At 40.4% G+C, this 21,550-nt stretch overlaps 5 protein-coding genes across 9 annotated transcripts; 3 read left to right on the top strand and 2 right to left on the bottom strand.

Annotated features, from left to right (window-relative positions):
• The first annotated feature begins 516 nt into the window (after positions 1-516).
• LOC141836943 (uncharacterized) lies at positions 517-4,760 on the top strand. 5 transcript variants are annotated; one of them, XM_074724446.1, is made up of 2 exons: positions 517-631; positions 1,537-4,760. In XM_074724446.1, exon 2 carries the CDS (start codon positions 1,603-1,605, stop codon positions 4,462-4,464), a length of 2,862 nt encoding a protein of 953 aa, XP_074580547.1. In that variant the 5' UTR covers positions 517-631; positions 1,537-1,602; the 3' UTR covers positions 4,465-4,760. The 5 variants fall into 5 exon arrangements, with proteins under 5 accessions (XP_074580547.1, XP_074580555.1, XP_074580525.1 ...); XM_074724454.1 differs by lacking the exon at positions 517-631 and adding an exon at positions 755-915 and having other exon boundaries at positions 1,555-4,760; XM_074724424.1 differs by lacking the exon at positions 517-631 and adding an exon at positions 755-915.
• Positions 4,761-7,551: 2,791 nt separating this feature from the next.
• LOC141848239 (uncharacterized) lies at positions 7,552-8,393 on the top strand. The gene has a single exon (XM_074736300.1). It carries the CDS (start codon positions 7,628-7,630, stop codon positions 8,120-8,122), a length of 495 nt encoding a protein of 164 aa, XP_074592401.1. The 5' UTR covers positions 7,552-7,627; the 3' UTR covers positions 8,123-8,393.
• Positions 8,394-11,408: 3,015 nt separating this feature from the next.
• Positions 11,409-14,712, bottom strand: LOC141843726 (uncharacterized). The gene is made up of 11 exons (XM_074731760.1): positions 14,594-14,712; positions 14,279-14,348; positions 13,961-14,044; positions 13,714-13,830; positions 13,167-13,571; positions 12,656-13,062; positions 12,468-12,567; positions 12,317-12,376; positions 12,130-12,216; positions 11,883-12,011; positions 11,409-11,723 (listed from the first exon to the last, which is right to left on the bottom strand). The coding sequence occupies exons 1-11, from the start codon at positions 14,710-14,712 to the stop codon at positions 11,409-11,411; spliced, it is 1,893 nt and encodes a 630-aa protein (XP_074587861.1).
• Positions 14,713-18,477: 3,765 nt separating this feature from the next.
• On the top strand, positions 18,478-20,080 carry LOC141835004 (uncharacterized). The gene is made up of 2 exons (XM_074722421.1): positions 18,478-18,743; positions 19,792-20,080. Exons 1-2 carry the CDS (start codon positions 18,592-18,594, stop codon positions 19,868-19,870), a joined length of 231 nt encoding a protein of 76 aa, XP_074578522.1. The 5' UTR covers positions 18,478-18,591; the 3' UTR covers positions 19,871-20,080.
• Positions 20,081-20,269: 189 nt separating this feature from the next.
• On the bottom strand, positions 20,270-20,955 carry LOC141814464 (putative calcium-binding protein CML19). Its single transcript, XM_074702426.1, has one exon. It carries the CDS (start codon positions 20,953-20,955, stop codon positions 20,383-20,385), a length of 573 nt encoding a protein of 190 aa, XP_074558527.1. The 3' UTR covers positions 20,270-20,382.
• Between the last annotated feature and the right edge of the window lie 595 nt (positions 20,956-21,550).

Raw genomic sequence — 21,550 nt, 5'->3', positions numbered from 1 at the left:
CCATAGCTGACAATAAAAAACATGTATATAAAACTTGATCGTGTTTATTTTAATAATGAAAACTATTTGCTCTCCTCTCCTCGTGATGTCACAAATTTGATGTGCCTGATCCATCAAATTTCATCTCAAGTGAATCACTGAAAGATTAGCCTTAATCTTGCATATATATATGTATGTTTCCAATCTCAGCTATTTAACATAGAAAATGCAAGTGCTGGATGAAAATGCTGGTTGACTTTTAAGAAAAGCCACAATTTAGTTGGCCTTGGTCAGAGGCCCACCTGGTGGTATAAGAATAGATAGTGCTAGGTACTGAGAGCGATATATGTGGCGTTTGAGAAGTCAATGATCTATCCTATTTCTTCTTCTGTCAGGTAATCAATCCATAATAGATATAAGAACCCCTGGCGATAGAATTTTCTTTCCCTTTCTTATGGCACAATAATCCCTTCTGTTCTGCCTTCCTCCCTCACTTAATTACCCTGTCTGTCTGTCTCTGTCTGGAGCCTCTTCCTTTGTCCGCACGCAGTTTGTTCGTAGCTCTCCGCTTGCACTTGGCGCAGTCTTAACGAACAAACAAACAAGCAAACAACCTGGAATGTGATCGGGTGTGATTAAGGAGGGCACAAACGTACGTCAACTAAATTTATTTTCAATTAATTTCTTTCTTTCTTTCTTTCGTTCTTTCTTTGACTTGCTAAATAAAATCTCTCTCCTTTTCCCCTAAACAAGATAAGCTAATTTTTCCGCTCTCCTTGTGCGTTCTGAGGTGCTCGTCCGCCTCTGGACCCTCCATCCACTCAACGGAACAGAGCGTCAGTGAGGGTGGGTGGAGATGAACTAGAGAGAGAGAGAGAGAGAGAGAGAGCGAGAGTATGTTTCGATCTTGTCAGGAGCTTGGCGATCGTTGGTGCGGTGAGATGCCTCTGATTCTGGATTCCTTCGTTGGGCTCTGATCTAGTTTAGCAAATTATCTCTTCCAAAGCCTTGTTTTGGTTTGAATGCACGGGAGATTCGTCTTCTTTTGGATTCCTTTGGTGGGCACTGATCTAGTTTCTCAAATTCATTTTTACCAAAGCGTTGTTTCGGTTTGAATCCGAGGTTTTTGGCTGATTGATTTCGACTGATCTGAGAGGAGAAAAGGAAAAGGGGGATTTTCGTGCCGATTTTTGTTATTGTCTTCTCTATTTTTGTAGTCGTTTGCCCTCTTTTCAGTTTTCCCTCTCATCTCCACTCTCCTCCTTCGCTTTCTCTCTTTTTCCGACTTTGGTTTTCTTTTTATTGAATTAGGTTGGAGTCTTCTCAAAGTTGTCATCTTTGGGTTGCTTCCGATGCGAATCTCAGAGATTAGTGATTTGAATGCTCCCCCTTTCTTTACCTTCCTCTTACTGTCGCCAAAAGTAAAAGCTTGCTGAATCTTAGCTTCGAGGGTTTCTTTTCCTTGTTCCCTCCGTTAATCTCAAATTCTCGTCCTGATCGTCTCAAAATTTGGTTTTTGAAAGGAAGCTCGGATCTTTATGCTTCTGTGGTTTATAGGGCGTTGATGTGATTCAGATATCCCTCGAGGGCTGTTGGATGGAAAGGCTTGGATGAGCAGTATAGATGCATCTCTCTCTATGGAAGCCCATCTCCCACTGCGCCGCCCTAATACTCGACAGGAAGAATCGGTGGCGGGATGGTGGCGGCGACGGAGGCGGCAAGGGCTCGTCGGAGGAGAGGTCCAAGCGGCGGTCGTCGATGCTCCAGCAGATGCAGGGGAACAAGCTCCGGGAGGCTCTCGAGGAGGCCTCCGAGGATGGCTCCCTCTTCAAGTCCCTGGACATGGAGATGGACCCAGAGAACTCAGGCAACACCGACGAAGGCTCCATTAACCGGTCGAGATCCCTCGCTCGCCTCAACGCCCAGCGGGAGTTCCTCCAGGCCACTGCTCTCGCCGCCCAGCGCACTTTCCACTCTTCCGATTCCATTCCCTCCCTGGATGAGGCCTTGTCGAAGTTCCTCAGCATGTACCCCAAGTATCAGTCCTCCAACAAGATTGATGAACTGAGACTCGATGAGTATTGCCACCTGTCGGACGCCTCCGCCAAGGTATGCCTCGACTATTGCGGCTTTGGTTTGTTCTCCTACATCCAGAGCTTCCAAAGCTGGGAGTCTTCGGCATTTAGTCTCTCTGAGATTACTGCTAACTTGATCAACCATGCTTTGTACGGCGGCGGTGAGAAAGGGACTGTTGAGCATGACATCAAAACTCGTATCATGGACTACCTCAACATTGCCGAGAACGAGTATAGTCTAGTTTTCACTTTCAGTAGAGGCTCCGCTTTCAAATTGCTCTCTGAAACTTATCCTTTTCATACCAATAAGCTGTTGACAATGTTTGATCATGAGAGCCAGTCTGTTAATTGGATGACCCAGAGTGCCAAGGAGAAGGGAGCCAAGGTCTATAGCGCAACATTTAAGTGGCCAACTCTCAAGCTCTGCTCAACGGAGTTGAGGAAGCAAATCTTAGGCAAGAGGAGGAGGAGGAGGAAGAAGGACACAGCTGTAGGCCTTTTCGTCTTCCCAGTTCAGTCTAGAGTGACTGGAGCAAAGTACTCATACCAGTGGATGGCTTTGGCTCAGCAGAATAATTGGCATGTGTTGCTTGACGCTGGATCTTTGGGTCCAAAGGACATGGATTCTCTTGGTCTTTCACTCTTCCGGCCGGATTTCATCATCACTTCATTTTACCGGGTGTTTGGACATGATCCAACAGGTTTTGGATGCCTCCTTATCAAGAAATCTGTGATGGGAAGCCTGCAGAGCCAGAATGGTGGCACTGGACCAGGAATAGTGAGGATTGTTCCTGTGTTTCCTCAGTATTTGAGTGACTCAGGGGATGGTCTTGATGTATTGGACAGGATTGAAGATGAAAACATCGACGGAAATGATGAATCTTCCACGTCAAAGACTCACAAAGGATCCCAGCCACCTGCCTTTTCAGGTGCATTTACATCAGCTCAAGTAAGAAATGTATTTGAAAGTGAGATGGATCAGGACAACAACTCGGATCATGATGGAGCCAGCACTATCTTTGATGATACGGACAGCATTTCTGTTGGGGAGGTCATGAAGAGCCCCGTTTTTAGTGAGGATGAATCATCGGACAACTCCTTTTGGATTGATTTGGGTCAGAGCCCATATGGATCAGACCATTCAATGCAGTTGAACAAAGGGAAGTTGGGTTCTCCAATACCACCTTCATGGCTTTCTGGAAAGAAGAATCATAAGGTGTCATTGAAGGTCGCTTCCAGGATGTCGGAAAACTCCCTTCTTGATGATCATGCTCTATCCTTTGATGCAGCTGTCCTCTCGGTTTCTCAGGAACAAGGTCGTTTAAAGCAGAGCTCACATGAGGGGCTGTCTCAAAATAGAGCGGATCATTCTCACTTACAGAAAGTGACTGAGATAGAGGAAGAACCTAAAGTAAAAGAAGCAACACAAAAACAGTCTGTTAAGTTTTCTTCTCCCAGTGGAAGGAGAATCATTGGCTCAACTTCTGGTTTATCACCGCACACTGGTCATGAGAATGGTTCGACATCAGAAATATATCCTGAAGTTCAGAATGAATTGAAAGAGAGTGCCATAAGAAGGGAAACAGAAGGTGAGTTTCGGCTTTTAGGAAGGAGAGAAGGAAATAATAAGTTTTCAGGTGGAAAATTCTTAGGAGTGCAAGAGAATGAAAGAGTTTCCAGCATGGATAGGAGGGTATCCTTCAGCATAGAGGATAACAAAACTACTGAAGTTTCCCATCACAATTCTGATGCCGGAGAGACTTCTGGACAAAGACTTGATGATGAAGAGGACCATGATGATGGTGCCACTGATGATGATTCTCAAGAATGGGGAAGATTAGAACCTGAAATTGTTTGCCGACATTTAGATCATGTGAACATGATGGGTCTCAATAAGACAACTCTGAAACTAAGATATCTGATCAACTGGCTAGTGACGTCGTTACTTCAGTTGAGGTTACCAGGTTCAGCTGGGGGCAATGATTTGCCTCTAATCCAGATTTATGGTCCAAAGATCAAATATGAAAGGGGTGCAGCTGTGGCCTTCAATGTAAAGGATGGTAATGGAGCAGTGATTAAACCAGAAATTGTTCAAAAGCTTGCTGAGAACAATGGTATTTCCTTGGGCATTGGCTTCCTTACTCATATAAGCCTCATGGACAATCATAAATTTTTACCAGGAGAAGTTCTCTCTGATACTTCCTTACAACATTCTGCAAACAATCAACAAGCTAGTAAGAAAAACAGTAAGAACAGCGTGATTAGAGTGGAGGTTCTTACCGCTTCACTTGGTTTCCTCACCAACTTTGAGGATGTGTACAGAATGTGGGCATTTGTGGCCAAGTTTCTGAATCCTGCATTTTCTCAAACTGATAGATTATCAACCATCGCAGAGGCTTCAGAAATATAAACAAACAAACATGGTTTGTGGATGTTCTCCTGATCGGCATGAAACCATCATGTAGCACCTCCAGTGTTATTCAAACACTGATCAAACAGAAGCAATTGCAAGCATTTTAAAGTCATGAATTGGATGAAACTTAACCATTTGTGTTTATTCTATGTACAATAGTTTCCTTCCTTATGTGGATGAACAAAATATGCAGTGCTTGGGGTGTATTTGATTCATTCTGCACCTTTTTCTAGGTGCCCATATTTTTGTTTGATGTAGAGTTTGCCTAAGTAATATCACAGGGTTGTTCCGAATGGAGTTTCTGTCTTATGATGCTGACATATCCAAAATAATATAGGCAGGTAATAAATAGTTCTTCCTTATCAGATGTTCATTCTGCAGGAAAACTTATTTCACTTTCAGCTTTGTGGATTTGCCACATACCTGTGATAATAATTTCTTAATTGTTGGCCATTTTTGAGTAGTTTCCAGTGGTTATATTTTCTTTTAGTATTATTGTAAATACGCATATCAAACGAGGGCGAGGTAGACCAAAAAAGACTTGGTTAGCAACAATAAAACAAGATAAAATTTATTTAAATATAAATGATGATATAATAGGAGATAGAGCTCAATGGCGTAAAAGGATTATAGCCGTAATAAGGCTTCGTCTTTATATATCTGAAGATATACCCGGATATAAAATTGTGGTTCAGGACAAGATTAATAGCATTGACAAATTTATCAAAAGTATTCTGTCATATTAATATTTTTATTTAAAATTTTACGTATGAACTTATTTCAAATATATATTTTGATGAAACTTACCTAAACCATTTGTTTTAAATCTAAACGAGCTATCTCACACAAATAATGAACAAGTTTGCGATATTATTTTCAATTGAAATCTTATGCTTGAACTCATTTCTACACAAAATATATACTTTCAAAGAACTAAAAAAAGCGATGCTTCCGGTTCTGCTCTCTTTCTTCCTACGGGGTTAGGGCAAAACTATCTTCGGTTCCTTACTTTTTCTTCTACTCCGGCTTCTCTTTCTCTTTCTGTTTTTTAATGTTCGTGTTCTCATTGATCAAAATAGGTGAAACAATTATCTCTTCTACTAGTTTATGAGAGTGTCCAGTTCGGCAATAGCATCTTAAAATTGTTTTATTTGTTTCTGTTTATTCTGCTTTCCATTTACCGACTGCAGATGTAATCCAAGTTAGTTTACAAGAACAAGGCCTGGTTTAAAACAAAACCAAGCCGCCATCTTGAACAGTGAAACAAGAACATAAATTTTATGATGGAAAACAGACCACCAACTAAGAGTCTGACTTTGAAGGATTGTTTTACAGTAAGATGAGCATGAGATAAACTATACTAAAATGAATTCTTCAGTGAGCGCTACTTATTATCATTAGAGTTTTGGATCAATGCTTCTTCTTTTTGATGTTTGGTCCCGTGTCCAAGATAACTGATTTGCTATACTTGCTTTATGAATTATGGAGTCGGAGAGAAACGAACAACATTTTTTTTCCCAATTGAAATCTTTGCCATTTTTGAGTGCTTAGCTTTTTTGTTTTTTTAAATTCCTTTTTCTGCCTTATCGATTAACCACTTTCATTATTTCTGCTCTGTTTTCAGGAAGGGTAACAATGCAGAAGTCTCTCATGTAATAGAACTAAGAGGAGTTTATGACTATTTCAAAAAGAGGAAGATGCATTTTGTTTGTGAAAATTATGGCCAGTGATTTCACCCGACAAATGGTAATGTTATCTAATTTTGCTTCTAAGAAACAATTAACATTGTTGTTATAAGTAAGACTTTGAAATTTCATTCAAAATGTTGGCCAAAGTGTCATACAAGAGCATACATGATAAGCTAGAAATTTTCAATTTTTATGAACACATTGTTTAGAATTTTACTATTAAAATGTTCTTATATGGAAGGTACTCCATTATTTTGCCCTCTAGTTTACAGAAAAACAAACTAGTCTGCTGGTCCACACATGATCGGGAATAAATCTTCCTTGGACGATTAAGGTGGCTTCACTCAATTTTGCTTGAAGAACTCTTCACTCCAACTTAACCATAGTGTGGGTATTGATTGTGGATAACGGTAATTTTCTAATTTACTTTTTTACAAATGATAGATGAATTGAATGTGGGGTCCTTAAATTTTATTTTTATGTTTATTTTTTAGATCATAATAATACATGAGCCGGTTTATTAATAATTTAATTTTAATAAAAAGTGATATTTTAATTTTTATAACAGGTAGCCGATTAAATTCAAGTGGCGCTGCGAAGGGATCCACGCCGTGTATGTTCACCCACCGGACACTTTATGCGACCACCCTGGAGGGAGCAAGCGAGCAGCTTCTCAGATTTGATTGCCCAAAACAGATCGACCAAATTTAAAGACTATAATTACGCAACTGCCCATGCAACGAACGAACCTTCACCGCGCCAGCCCAGTCACACTTACGCTTCGTGGGCATCACGCCAACCAAAGGCCTCGACGACACCAAAGCCGGGTGGCAATATAATTCTATCTTCCTCTGAGCTACACGCGTTTACGCAGTCTCGTCTGGCTCATAAACGTTGTTTCCCCGATCGATGAGCTAAAAGCAAAGCTGTCAACTGCCTGCGTATGGCATTTTTAAGCCCAGTTGACCAAGTCAATGTCATATATATATATCTATAATCAATCAAGATAAGAGAGACGGGTAAATATTACGTATCTATCCGATAAGAACATGGAATGGGTGATGGGTCTAAGTCCCCGTGATGCGTACCAAAATTGGACTAGGACCTGTTCTGTTCTGGAGGGGAATGGGGATTTTTGTCATTGTCCACCTAACCGTGAGTTTCGCTGGTTCGATATGTCTACGAGCGTAGTGGCGTTAGAACGTAATATTCTTCAAGATGGTGCACTATTTTAAGGCATCAATTAGACGTCACATCACACGCTGTTCTGATGATGCTCCAGCCTGTCATACCTCGCAACACGAGAACAAGGTCGCGCCCTCTATATCAATGCACTCGTCATACGGCGTTCGTCTCGAACTCGACGGACAGTGCGAAAGAATTTGAAATAGAGAAGAATAAAAAGATCGGCGATTACCTCGTCCAGGCAGCGGTTCGATCGATACGATATCGGCACCTGGTTCACCTCGGCGATGGGGGTCTGCGCCTCGTGCAACGCCGCGGCGATGACGGAGATGGAGGGGGCGGCGAAGGTGGTGCTCCCGGATGGCGGGCTCCTTGAGTACGCCCATCCGGCGACGGCGGGTACTGTTTTGGGAAAGGACGTGGCGGGCTTCTTCGTGTGCGACGCGGACGAGATGGAGATCGGAGGATTTGTGTCGGCGGTGAACATCGGCGAGGAGCTCTGCCTGGGCCAGCTCTATTTCGTTCTCCCGCGGTCGATGCTCAGCTACCCGCTCCGAGCCGAGGACCTCGCGGCGCTGGCGGTGAAGGCCAGCGCGGCGCTGGTAGACGCCTCGGGGCGGCGTGGGCGTCGGGCAGTGGCCCCTCTAGTTTTTCCAGTACTGGATATCACCTACCGGAAGCGGTTTGAGAAGGAAGATAGGGAACAGTTGCAGCGGAGGTCGCCGAGGGATGGCAGAAGAGGGCCAAAGTTCGCGCCGGAGCTGATTGCCATTCCGGAGTAAATCGAAGCGGATTCTGTTGGTGGTTCTACCATGCGGTGTTCCGCACCGCCAATGATCTGGTTTGGCGATCTGGACCGTCAAGCGTCGTCTAAATGAGCAATTGACCGCTAGATCGAGGACAAGGATAGACGGAAATAATTAAAATTCTGGGAACGCCACGTGGCCTAATTTTGTAAAAGTCAACAGACAACCTGATGCTACTAATTTTGTAAACGGAATTATCATGACACATTTTCTTATCGGTTCGATTTAATGTCTTTCTAGCTATACACATCGCCTATTTTCTGAATCTCATAACACGAGGATTAATTAGAGAATTAAGACAACTAGTTTCAACTAGAAAATGTTCGTCAAAATTTGTTATGTGTTTTATTAAATATATTCATTAGCTTCTATATATTCTCATATTTATGCATCAACACATTTTAGTAATGTTTTTTAAAGTTTGCACTAAATTTTTGGCACGAAAATAATCAGAGAATCAGGTTTTCCTCAATTGGTCAAATTTGATAAATTTTGTGTATATTCATCTGGGTGCAATAATAAGACCCAACCCACTGTAGCTTGTCTGTAACTTCTTTCTGAATTTTCTTGTGATAGTCATTCATTAGATTGGATCTAGCAACATTTTTGAAACATATGCAATTTAATGACGTACTTATAGATATTAACAGTCGACTTATGGTTAATAATGATTGCTTCCTTTATTTGTTCTACTGATTTTAAAGCGTCATTTACTTGATGTTGCAATTAATTACTGTTGCGGTTTAAACATAAAGACTCTCATAATTTGCTTTATATTTGATATTATTTTTAAATCTTAGATTAAAAAAAATCATGAAAGGTATAAAATCACTTTAGGAGAAAAGATTATAGTCTTACTTTTGCAAGTGGAAAAATAAAAAGACGAATGAAACACCACGAAGCTTGATCTAAGCGTAATGCCGTCTAAAGATCCTCATGATGCTCGCTCTACTGCCCTAGTATAAGTTTCTTTGGCTGAGTGTTAAAATGCAGAAGAAAAAAAAGTCTATTTGTAAGTGTGAATCATGCATGTGTCTTATCTTAAATTAATAAAATATAATAGAAATTGTTATAAATTAAGGCGAAAAAATTATCAACTGAAAATGGAAAAGAATAATAGAAACATATGTGAAAAGTAGTACTTTTGATTTCTCCAACTCAATATTTGTCTAATTGCATGCTATATATGGATATTACCTTCTTATTATTAATTTCTTGATTGTGACATATATATATTCAGTGGGGGCATTTTAAATTGCACCCTTTGAGAATCAATCCTAGGAACGCGCACGTAGGAACCAACCAACCGCGCGCGTCAACATGTGGGGGGCCACTAATTAATTCACAAATATGAAGAATAAGAAAATAATCTCAGTTTTTGGTTCATTTAATTAATTAGGCCGTATAGTAGCATGATATCAGAATTTTAAGGTGCCAACTTGCATGAACTGTTCAATAAGGACCCGATCGATACTGGACCACTGGTCGTGGACCATCGTCCGTAACACATCGACACCCTAGCTCCTTTAATTTCATTCATAGATTTAAATGGTCTTTAATAATATAAGATATCCAAAGATGCCCGTCTTAATCTTAGGACATACCTAAAATCATTGAATATCTAAAAAAATTCAACATGCGGCCAGAAAAATTCAATAACAATTCGAAAATTGTGCATGCGACTGCGATGATAATATAATTAATCCGTACACGAGAATGATCGCCAAGTCAATGAGATTCACGAATAGATTTTGCCATAAAGTTTTCAACGCATTTAATCAAAATTAAGAAGTTAGCAGCTTATCCCCACACTCGTACGATACCTCTCGCTCCAATTCAAAGAGAGACGTAGTTTGAATGCAAACGTCAAGGTTCATGGCATTGCACACACAGTAGTAGTGCTCCTACGTACGTTGACTTGGAAACTTTTGCAGTGCAGGCACACATCTCGTGAATATAATCGCTTGCAGTATATATTGCACCGATTATTCCAGTCGTACGTGGAGAGCGGAGACGATGCCGATAGGAGTTGTCGTGGATGGATCTGTAGATTAATTGGATTGGTCCAATCCTGCGCTAAAGCAAATTAAAGTAGGGCGATATGGGCGCGCGTCGACATGCACGGATTGATCAACGTGCACGAACCCAGTCCATCCGAAGGCATCTAGCTAGCTAGGCTTGGGTCTATGCAAATTAATTAATCAATTCTTGCAAAGCTACGTAATATATATATATATATATATATGTGGGGAACAAGTAAAAATTATGGAGTTACCGTTAGAATGGCAGATTTCGCTGTAAATTGCAGAAGAACAAGTAAAAGTCATCGATCTGTTGATCAGTGTGGTAGACTGAAGGTTGGATCGGAGTACGAGGCAGCGAGCTAGGAGCTCCATTTGGTACGCGTGCAGCAGCAAGGTGATGAAGGTACATGGGACTCAATCGCCGGTGGTAGCAAATTAAAGTAATTTTGAGGATGAACTAACAGTAAATGTAGAGATATATGGAACGACAATTAATATATATGACCTTAATGTAATTTTCATAAATTACGTACGCTTTTGTTAGACCATAAACAATAATTAAATTAAGTAGTTATGCAAATCAGCTCATGGAATCGGAATCAGTTAGCCATCACAAGCAGTTGCCTGAAATTGACGTACTGTTCAACACAAGCAAGCTTCATCTCACCGGCCATCCTTCATCTACTAGCTACTCCATGGCTTCACACCGACGACACCATCAATCTCCCCTCTCCTTTCATTAACATTAATTGAACCTTCCACTCATATTTAAACAGGCTCTGCTAGCTAGCTTGGTCCCATTTTTTTCCTACTGAAAAAATAAATCCATAGATAGCAGAGCAAAGATAGAAATTATTTATTAATGTTTTACACAAAGCAAGACAGATTGCCCCAAAACGCAAAACAATTTATTTTAATTTCCACTGTTTGAAATTTATTTTTCAAAGACATTTTCATAATAATTTTTTTAGAAGAAAATTAGAAATTTGAGATTCTTATAACAAATGCAGATTACCTTTTTAAGGTTAAGGGTTTCAGATTTTTGTGAGTATTATTCTTATTTTGGAAAATATGCATGTAGAAAATTATGCACACTGTCGATCAAATTTCTTCATTCCACAACTTCACCAAGCCTGGTCTGAATTATGCACATTTAATACATTGCAAGCTTCTCAATATACAACAGTATATATTTTTGGTTTGTACAAAAAAAAAAAAAAGAAGAAACATTCTCGTTCTCAATTTATCTGTGGAAATGCCAAGTCTCTTGAAAGCAAATACCTAAAATTGAAGTTGTGAGGCACCCATTCGATTATCTTCTTGGATTTGCTCTGTTGGCATCTCTGCATTGCCATTCTGAGAGTCTCAGGAAGGTAACACTGGATCATATCAACCAGTCTTTGGGTGCCTAACTTTGTGTCTTTGGCATATGAACCTATGATGCTCGGCAGAATGATCTTCTGTTCTTCCCAAATGCCAACTGTCGCGCGAATGTACTCTTCTTTAGCTGATTCAAGCTGCTCAAACAACCGATTGCAAGTATATACACGGACCTGGAAATCAAAAACTCGGCATCCTTTAGCTAGTAAAAAAATGACAATAAACTTGAAACTGTCATTGTGTGTTAACATGCAACATTGCTCCAGATTGACTAAAAGGCCTCCTTGAACAAAAACTGTCTCTAACTAATGATATGTGATTAAAAAGTTTACCGCAGGGTCGGAATGGCTTCCTGAACAAAGTGCAAAATGAAGAAGAGGTTCTGGTTGCTCAATTGCATAGCCTTGCCAGATGTCTTTAGCCTTTTGCTTGAACCTTGGGTAGAGCAATGTCCTAAGCCACTGCAAGAACAACAGTCTGTAATTAAGCCTCACGATGTTTTAGAAGTTTACTTTTGACAAAGAAAAGCCAAGTGACTAAGAAAATTTCAAGCAAACTGATTGAGCTTGGTCTATATACCTGCCCTGTATAGTGTGTCTTGCAACCAAGAATGCAACCTTGTACCATGGCAGCATTCAAGGATCGACCGCCAATGTTGCACATAGCCTGCAAAAACAGAAAAATTAAGTTGCAACTTGTTTCTCTTTTTTCACAGAAACAATGTTTGCCTTATTGTTCTCTCATAAATCATTGAATTGCTATGTACCTTCATGAACAAAGAAGTCCTTTTCACATTGCCCTCTGGAATTCCATGTTCTATATGTGCCTGAGGAGCATGGAAAACCATTCATAAGGTGAAAATATATTCATACACTGCCATGAGATGGTGGAGAAAATTAGGAAAGGAGAGTAATTACATGCATGATTATTGCATTGTGTACATTTATCCAAAAGGCAAGCTTCTCATCATTTTTTAGTTTCCTTGGATCGACTCTCTCTACTCGATGAAGGATCAACCTACCATAGCATTTGAAAATTCATACCTATCTAATATATTGGATCTTAAGAATATAACACCTTTTGCATTGTAAATCATTCAACCCACTTGTAATTGCATAGCATGTCTTCGACATCCTTGAGTCTCCGACGATCTCTACAAATTAAGGGCACCTCCACCATAGCATTGTATGGTCCACTGAACTCTTTCAGTCCTTCAACTCGAAATGGATTAACCAATCGTGAATCCAGAGTGGACTCTCTTTTGTAGCCAGGACTCCACATATCTCCCAAGTACTGAGGAGACAGTGCACTCATGGATGAGAAGGACGAAGTCGGAGAGGATGAAAGGCCATGATAAACCAAAGGTGGATCAGCAAGTTTGCAATATATAGCAGCCATACATCTAACCATGTCTTCTGAAAGTTTATTAGGCGTGTCTGCAACATGATCAGCAATACTAGTCCCAAGGTATTCGGCCAAGCTAATCACTCCGGAATTATCATTTTGTTGCTCCTGCTCAATGAAATTAATTCATGCAATTAGGATAAAAAAATTGTATTCAGTTTCTAAAGTTTTTATCAGAATTTGTTTGCAATCGAAACACAAAATCTGCTTGCCTCATGAAAAAGCAAAGGTTGAGAATGGAATGAGTCGAGAGCTCTTGCTAAGCTATCTTCTGAAGGAGATATCCTAGCAGAAGAAATCACACGATGAGAAAGCGAAGAATGGCTGCGGTGGACACCAGGACCAAGTAGCTTGTCTTGGCACTTGAGTTCAAAATCATCATTCGCTATGCTGGTAGTCAATTTCTGGGTTACTTCAGATCGACTCAGTGGAACTCTTGATTTTCCTTTAGTAGGCGAGGGCTTAAGTTTTGCAGATTCATGAAGCAACTCTGATTCGGAACTCAATTTAGTCATGGGCTGATTGAAAGCTTTACGATAAAGTGACAACAGATACTGCTCCAGATGCATAACCTCTAACTCTAATACGGCTATCTCCCTTATCAGTTCCTTTGTTGGCTGATAACATGAGTAATTTTAGATGCATCAGCAGAGAGAAGTTAACAAAGCATAGTTAAACATCTTCTCGCGTAAAGTTTGACCTAAATACGAACACTATTATATTCCTTCTTAAGTGTAACTTTATTAGCCATTCAGATACCTTTGGCATGGAAATTTCCTTTGAGGCACAAACTGCAGAAGAACTATATCCTAGTGCTTTTTCAAGAGCATATCTCATTGTGAGCTGATCCTGTAATCTCTTCTCAAGTTGCAAAATCTGCAGCATGCCAACGAGAACTCCATGTTATCTAAACCAATTAATTTAGCTTAGCTATCAAGTTAATTCCCAGTAAAATTGTCGTGTACATTTTCTAACCGAACAAACACCAGACGCAATTTAGCAGTACCTCTTGCTTCAACGAGCTCTGGACCTTAGTTCCTGGTGGTGTATTGTCCTCAATCCGGCCGTCACCGTTAGGCTTTCCATTAAGCTTCAACGTAGAGAAGCACCATTAAAGTTTCACTCAAACGGACAACAATAATAGTCTCCAATAATAAGAAATACCAGCTCATAGATCACCACATATAATATAATTAAGGTGTCGACCAAAATACTACAATTGCTAGAGTTAAAGCTAACAGAACAGAGAAATCAACAAGAGATTGATGTATCCATGTGATTCAAAAACTACAAGAGACCAAAAAGACCGATTAAGCATACTTACTGCTTTGGCATCATAGGTTGCTCCAGAGAAAGGGTTCAGTTCATCTTCTCCATTCCTCTTCTGGGTATCACTGACATTAAGACCAGAAATCATGAGGAAATATAGACTATAATTAAGAAGTACTAAATGCCAAATATTTAGGAGGAAAAGAAAAAAGAGAGCCATAAAGCTACTAGAACCAGTTCCCCCATTCACCAGCATTAACCTTCCCACTTTCCCAAATAACCTTGGCGTTCTTCAAGCACCAGCGGAAAAGGCCGTAGAAAGAGATAAATAAATCAGCAGTGGTAGCTTTTCTAAGAGGAATAGGTGTACCTCTCGGAGCGTTTGTGCCCCGAAGGCAACCTGTTAGAGTGCATTTTCTCCAAAAGGTGGCCTTGGCATTTCTCGTCCTGCATTTTTATCTCAATCTCCCCTTCAAATTCCATAAGCATGACCTGTTACACAAGGCAGAACTTGGAGCAAGCGCATAGCATATCGGGGGCAATGGAACAAAATCAAATGGCAAAGACATCCCATGCCTTGTGAGCTAGGAGAAGAGAGTCACCTAAAGAGGTAGCTGAGAAAGAACCAGAGACAGTGACACAATGACCGAATGGGTTTCGAGACAAACTCCAGCTACCACTGAGTACAACAACTCCTCTGGACAAATGAAGCACAACCACACCACAGACCAAACTACCAAACAAAAAAATTGGAGGATTTTAGCCTGAAGACCGTAATAGTCCAAGTGCGTGCAGTGTGTTTGATATGTGTTTTTAAAGGCCCCAAAACACTGACACACCAATCAAGAATAGTTTAACTTTTCTGCTTCTATCTGAGAAGTAAATGTTAGACCTTTTTTTGAAAGTCATACAAGCGCAATAAATGTCAAAGTCCTTGCCACACTTTTTTTTCCCTTCTTTCCGGGAATCCTGACAGAACAAGTTGCATGTTAATCTCTTGAGCTCATCCACTTTGCATATTTTTCAAAATATAATACAACCTTAGGATACGCCAAACCATTAGAATTCTTTCTCATGGACTGATACTGACTAGAAATTAGAGCAACAGCAACTATCGAGATAAAGCTCAATGTTTGTGCACTAATTCAAAAGATACAATAAAGAAATACGCCTTGTCCTCACTAAACTGCCACTCTTCTCTGGTGAAGAATGGATTAGAGCCAAGATAGGCATGGGCCGGAGCAAGGTTTCTCAGCAAAAACGGACAAAAAGTTGTTTGTCCAGGGAATGTAAAGAAGCACGTTAAAGGGGAAACCTATACATAAGCAAGCCTCAAAAGGGATGAAAGTGAAGAGGGAAAGTGGCACTGGTTTGTCAAATGATACTCCTATTTGGGGTTTCCTCTTGTTTTTTTGACCAATTATCTTTAAAAAAAACTTGAGATGAAATGTTGTCCTCTGTTACAAATAGCTTAATGTTTGTCAAAGAATCACTCTTCTTTTTTTAAATGATTGATGAAGATATTTTTGAAGTTTTCTGCTATCTATGCAAAAAGGGGTCGGTGTGTGAACAAAGTGGTCCGCCTCCACACATCCCTTTTCTTCCTCTGGTGAAGGGAAAAGGGAAAAGCTTTTGCCTTTTCTAGTGCGAGCAGGCATAAGTGGTTAAGTCTTACTGTCATCAACCATTCAACAACCTATGGCACCGCAAGTGGCAGAGAGTATTCATGCAAGACAGATAAGCCATGTGTGTGTATATACAGGGCTGTTTAGTCACTTAGAATATTGAGATTGCAAAGATGGTAGCTTCTAATTTAACTGTTTAGATAGTTAATCCAAAACCAAATTTGTCTGTATTAGTGGAAAATTTCTATATTATTTTTCCTTCCATCTTGGTTTGCAGAAAGAAGAGTCTGCTTATTAATACAAAAGAAATCACTTTTAATCTACATTTGCATCTTCATGAACGCAAATATAAACTCATATTTTGCATGACTTTGTTCGATGATAGTCTACTGTATACATAACCAGATCAAACAGAGTTTATGACTATGTTTACAGATTTAAAAGACTAAATGCTCCACTTGCAGTTACGGCTTTTAAGATTCCCAAGTGGGAGCCGATCGAGTTCATTAATGTGATTCACAAAAACATACATAAGATGGAGATCAATTAATACAAGCGCAAAAGCCTGACAGACATGCTCGTGGTTTCATGTAATAATTGAAAAATGTAGCCATTAATGCAATTGGTTAATCCATTAATAAGAAGAAGACATGGAGAATCAGGTCCAACTATTTTAATTAGAAAGCTATTAATTAAGATTGGCATGCGAAAGAAGCCCTTATTCATGAAAGTGTTCAGTCGAAGAAACCAAAACACCATCTAGTTTTCTGTGACAGCTTTTTTTTATACAGCAAGGTCAAAGCTTATAGAATCCTTTTAATTAGTTTTATCGAGGACAAAATTAAAAGGTCGTGTAAGCTGCCATGAACGTAGCCTTTTAGCTGATCACATCTTCTATATTAAATTTGAAGCGAAAAAAATTAAAAAAGATAACTCGTTTTGAATTTTTATTGAAGGGTGTTCCTCTCCCAAAATGTCCCTATCGTCCTCCTCTCAGTCGGCACTACTCCCTGCTCCTTTACTGCCACCGTAGACGTAGAACCTGTTTGTCTCTCCTCCTCCAGCCAATTTTCCCTTCTCCGTTGACATTGTAATTGTGGCCCTCTGTCTGCTTCCTCGACTACCTCCTCGAGGTCACGACCATCGCCGTGCGTGAGGTCGAGGACACTGTCTCGCACGGAGGAGGAAGGCGAAATGGCCGTCAACGATGAAGTAGTCACCGGCAGCGAGACCTCACGTCACGTGTGACCACAGATGCGACTGTGCGTGATGATGACTAGCATCACGTGATGACAACTACGACCTTGCGTGCAGCAGCGACGACCTCGGAGTGAACGCAAACAGGAGGCCACGTGCATACAAAGGTGGGAGGAGAGGTTATTAGGCCCACGGAGGAGGGAGGGAAAGATGACGGAGGAAGAAGAAATTAAGGACAATTGGGGTATTTTACAAAACAAGAGTACCTTTCTGATAAACATTTCAGACAGAGGCAATTTTTATCTGAATTTTAAAGCAAATATTTTTCGATATTAGAGAATACATAAATCGAATTTCTATGATTTGAAATGCCTAAATTAGATAAAGTTCATTTTTCCAAGAGCAAATTATCGTCCGCTGTTTTACTAAAGAACGAGCTTGATTTAAATAATCAAGAATCGAGCTATTTAGCGAACAACTTGAAGAAACATAATGACATTTTCACTGACAAATGTCATATTTATATAAGTTTTACTTAGCATCTTTGCCTAATAACAAGCAAAGGTAGAGCCTTAATTCTCACACCTAAAGCTCCAAGTAAACGACGGAAAAGTTATCAGAGCAAATAACAACGACAAGAGAGAAACGAAGAAACAGCTATAAACGTGAGTTGAGAACTTGAGATTGATCTGAGGAACCGGTCTGCTTGGCTTTAGGGTGGGCGTGCAAGAAAAGAAGCCGTAGAGGGAAGCGTGCCTGATTGATGAGAAAGCAGAGCAAGTGAAAGCGAAAGCAAAAAACATATATACGTTTATAGATTCTCAGCCTCAGCCTTAATTCCACCCAACCTTTAAAATATTCTCTTAGGGAAATCAATCATCATCCACTGGCTGGACTGGTTGGCTGGTGAGGTTTTGTATCTGTGAATGTATTTAGTGTCTCCTGATAATAAAAATAGTGGTGATGCATGAGACAAGGGAAGTGTCCAAGAAGAATTATACAAGGAAATAAATGCCGAGTGGAGTTGGGCTGAAAAAGAAGGTTACAGTCACAAGAGTCAGCACGCTAGCCGCCGATGCCCCTGCCCTGCCCTGATTGAGCTGGTGAACGATTTGCACGTCGTCTATGATTCATTCTTTTGAGGAATGGATTTGCTACTTCAAAAAAGGCCTCAATCCATCTTCGGTGAACCAGCCTGCCTGCTTTTGCAGTGCCGGGAAGAAAGAAGAATCCAAGAAAACCGGTAGATCCCGAACCCCCCGGTCCAGTTGGAATCATACCCAACAGTACACTTCTATAATGTAGAAATCGAAGCCAAACCAGCGTGGGCCGATGGGCCAATCTCCATATGTGGCTTTCGAACAAATCACTTGGCCCAGTAAACCCGTCGTGATCGTAGCCTCGTAGCTTCTCTCGCTAGGGTTTTTTCCGTCACAAGGCGAAGCTTTTCCTTGAAGGGCTGCTGCTCTTCGCAGTTCAAGGTTAGGGTTTCCTCGAGAAATTCTGATTGCTTAAGATTAGCTCATACTGAGATTTCAACAAGGAGATGGCGTTGACCAACTTCATTGTGACGGTGGTGGGCGTCGGCGCCGCCATCCTCCTTTTCCGCACGGATGCTAGGCAGTCTGCCGCCATCTTCCGCCGCAACCTCCGCCAGATCCGCAGCTGGCTCGAAGAAGAAACCGCCTCCACTGCCAAGTAAGCCCATGCTTAATCTTCTCTTCTCGTTTTTCCTCTGCTACCTTTTTTTGGTCTCTGGATGAAACATCTTGCGCTGTTAGTATAAAGCTTCTGGCAGCAATATCTTTTGGTTCAAAGAATCAAAATTGTTAACCTCTTTTTAATTTAATTGGTTGCTCGACCACGCTTTATTTTTGCTTCGATGTCAGTCTTCATTTGGTTAGTTGAAAAAAAAACATTTTCTTTAGAATTTTCTGATTTGAATTTGTGTTCCGATTTCAGAATGATGAGTTGAGGGTGCTATTCATCGACCTGATGTAAGATGCACACTAATTTATGATCAGGAAATTGTTGGATAAATTCCCTACATTTCATTGAACACAATTGAGAATCCTGATAGAAAATATTTTGACGAGATTATCATCCAGTACTGTCAAATTTATGAGAGATTGTCATTTTGTGTCGCTTAATCTAGATGTTAAGAAACAGGACAGAATAATGAACTGGCTGCTAGTTTTATGATATTTATTGGCTCTTATTCTCTCTGGTTGAAAATGCTGCACACAGTAAGTAGGAGAGTACAAAACCAAGGCAGTATCTTTCAAGCAGTTATAATAATGAATTGCAATCACAGTTCACAACATTAAACACTCTGATTAGATGAACAATGTTTAGTATAAACTTTTGATATTTGGCTTTCGGACATTAGAACAATACCTTTTCAATATCCAGGCTGTGAAATTTATATACCTGCTCCATGTTCTCTCTAACTTACAGAAGCCCCTTTTTTTTTTTTTTTTTGCTTTTCATACATTTGTTAAAATGCAGTTTTTTTCTTATATATTATATCAGTTCTTGAATTATTGCAAGCATCTAAAGGGAACATGTTGAGTTGATATTCTACTATCAATAACTTTAGGCAATTCAAAATTAAGAAAAAAGTTACTCAAACTGTGTGTGGGTTGCATTTTCTGAACATCTGAATAATTTTTATTTTTACACGCATGGCATAAGCATATGTGGCCCTGCAAAACCTAATGTGTTCAACCTCTTTTTTTTTCCACAGGTCCATGGAGCGATCAGCAGCCAAGGAGTTGGATTCTCAGATTCCTAAAAAAGAAACTCCGAAGGATGAGAAGCATTAGAATATCATTTTCTTTTTACAATTGTTTAGAAATCAGGCATAAGCGAGCATATGTACATGTTTGTGTTGTGTGACATTCATCTTCCAGGTGCATAGACAGAAATACCTAGGGGATGTGGCGAGAGTCAACTTCCTGCGTTATTGTTTAAGATCATGGTTGAAAGTTCTTTTATTTAATAATTATGAGCAAAATGCTAAGTAAAATTTGGTAGATTGGAGGGCTATTAATGATTCACTTGTTATCACGTTATGTTTTTTTTTTGTCATCCTGCCATAATTCTGGCACTCGGCACTTTTCCGTTTTGGACCAAGAAACAATATCTCAGGCCAAGATGTTTTAGCTTTGGAAACCATTAGAGATGAACACGCACACCATTTGGATTTGCAAACGAATCGAAACAACATACATGGCACTGAGAAGTGATTGCTTAGACAAACCGAAACTTGGATACAATTGCAGATTTGTTGACATGGATGGATGCATGAATGCATCGACTTACCAGATTGTTTTATCTATGCCATCATCTGGTAGAACTCATGGAAATTGAGCTCGCCATCTCCATCAAGGTCATATGCTCCTATCATGGTTTTGCACTCCTCGATTGACCTGTCGTCGCCGAGCCGACTTAGCATTCTTTTCAACCCCCTGGGTGTGATCCTTCCTGACCCCTTCACCACCTCAAACATCTCGAACACCTTCTTAAGTTCCTCATCATCTTTGCCCTCGACCTTCTCTCCCTCCCCCTGATCTACTAATCTCACAAAGTCCTCAAAGTCCAAAAGTTGGTCGCCATCGGAGTCCAAGTCGGCAATGACCGCTTGGGCTGCCGCTGCTGGCATCTCTTCCCCCAGCAACTCAAACGAAGCCCTTAGTTCGGCGTAGGAGACCCTCCCATCCCTATCTCGATCAAAGTGTTTGAAGACTTCCCATAACTCACTCGTCCTGTCTCTACTACTTGACGGTGAACAAGGAACGGCGAAGGGGGAGGACGGCAGGTCATTATGGCGGTGAGGGACAAATAGTCTGAGCTTCGATCTCTTGAGAGAGAGCCATTTTGACGCTTTAGACACTACCACACAGGCCATGGTGTGAACACGAGATGAAGTAGCTATCAGATGACGAGACTATGACTATAAATATGGAAGAAAAGATCTGCAGCAGAAAAGGAGAGAGTTGCTTAGAAGTTGTGGTGTGGCACAAGTCACGTTGAGAGAATTGAATGCTAGGAAATTTCCTGGCGGTTTCTTAGAACACCCCCAAAGTAGGTCTCTTCTTGGTGTATGTATGGCTTTAGAGGAAAGAATTGATCCTTTGGCACTTGTCTGTGTTTTTTTTTCTGGATTTTAGCGCGAAGGAGATTGGTCGTTGGTAGGTATTTGTGAGGTTCCTGAAATTTTCTTCTCCCTCTTTATTGGTTCCTGGACCTGGAGAAAACAACAGGGACCACGTGAAGTTGATGGATATGTGAACTACAGTAAAGTTAGATGGAGATTTCCTAAGAATTGCTGAAACGAACAGCAGGGAGAAATAAAGTGTAAATAACCATTTTACAAATTTAACAGGACAGGTCGATTCGATCAAGAATCCAGAGCCGACCAACTTTTCAATCAGCTGCATTTGTATGTAGGATATGGATTAGCTCTATATTTTGAAGTCAGTGCAAATATATAGCCATCGTCT

Source organism: Curcuma longa, chromosome 1 (assembly GCF_044706935.1).
Source record: "Curcuma longa cultivar G26 ecotype Majalengka, Jawa Barat chromosome 1, ITB_CL_G26_1.1, whole genome shotgun sequence".
Taxonomy (NCBI): domain Eukaryota; kingdom Viridiplantae; phylum Streptophyta; class Magnoliopsida; order Zingiberales; family Zingiberaceae; genus Curcuma; species Curcuma longa.
The sequence above is the reverse complement of the archived record's forward strand: the minus strand, read 5'-3'. Positions and strand labels throughout refer to the sequence as shown.

What these genes read in the sequence shown, in the direction of transcription:
- LOC141836943 (XM_074724446.1), top strand. Translation starts at nt 1,603, where the DNA reads ATGCATCTCTCTCTATGGAAGCCCATCTCCCACTGCGCCGCCCTAATA.
- LOC141848239 (XM_074736300.1), top strand. Translation starts at nt 7,628, where the DNA reads ATGGGGGTCTGCGCCTCGTGCAACGCCGCGGCGATGACGGAGATGGAG.
- LOC141843726 (XM_074731760.1), bottom strand. Translation starts at nt 14,712, where the DNA reads ATGCTTATGGAATTTGAAGGGGAGATTGAGATAAAAATGCAGGACGAG. An exon ending in AGACACACTATACAGGGCAG is followed by an intron (nt 12,012 to 12,129) that starts GTATATAGACCA and finishes TTGTTCTTGCAG; the next exon opens with TGGCTTAGGACATTGCTCTA. An exon ending in GAAGCCATTCCGACCCTGCG is followed by an intron (nt 11,724 to 11,882) that starts GTAAACTTTTTA and finishes TTTGATTTCCAG; the next exon opens with GTCCGTGTATATACTTGCAA.
- LOC141835004 (XM_074722421.1), top strand. Translation starts at nt 18,592, where the DNA reads ATGGCGTTGACCAACTTCATTGTGACGGTGGTGGGCGTCGGCGCCGCC. An exon ending in GAAACCGCCTCCACTGCCAA is followed by an intron (nt 18,744 to 19,791) that starts GTAAGCCCATGC and finishes TTTTTTCCACAG; the next exon opens with GTCCATGGAGCGATCAGCAG.
- LOC141814464 (XM_074702426.1), bottom strand. Translation starts at nt 20,955, where the DNA reads ATGGCCTGTGTGGTAGTGTCTAAAGCGTCAAAATGGCTCTCTCTCAAG.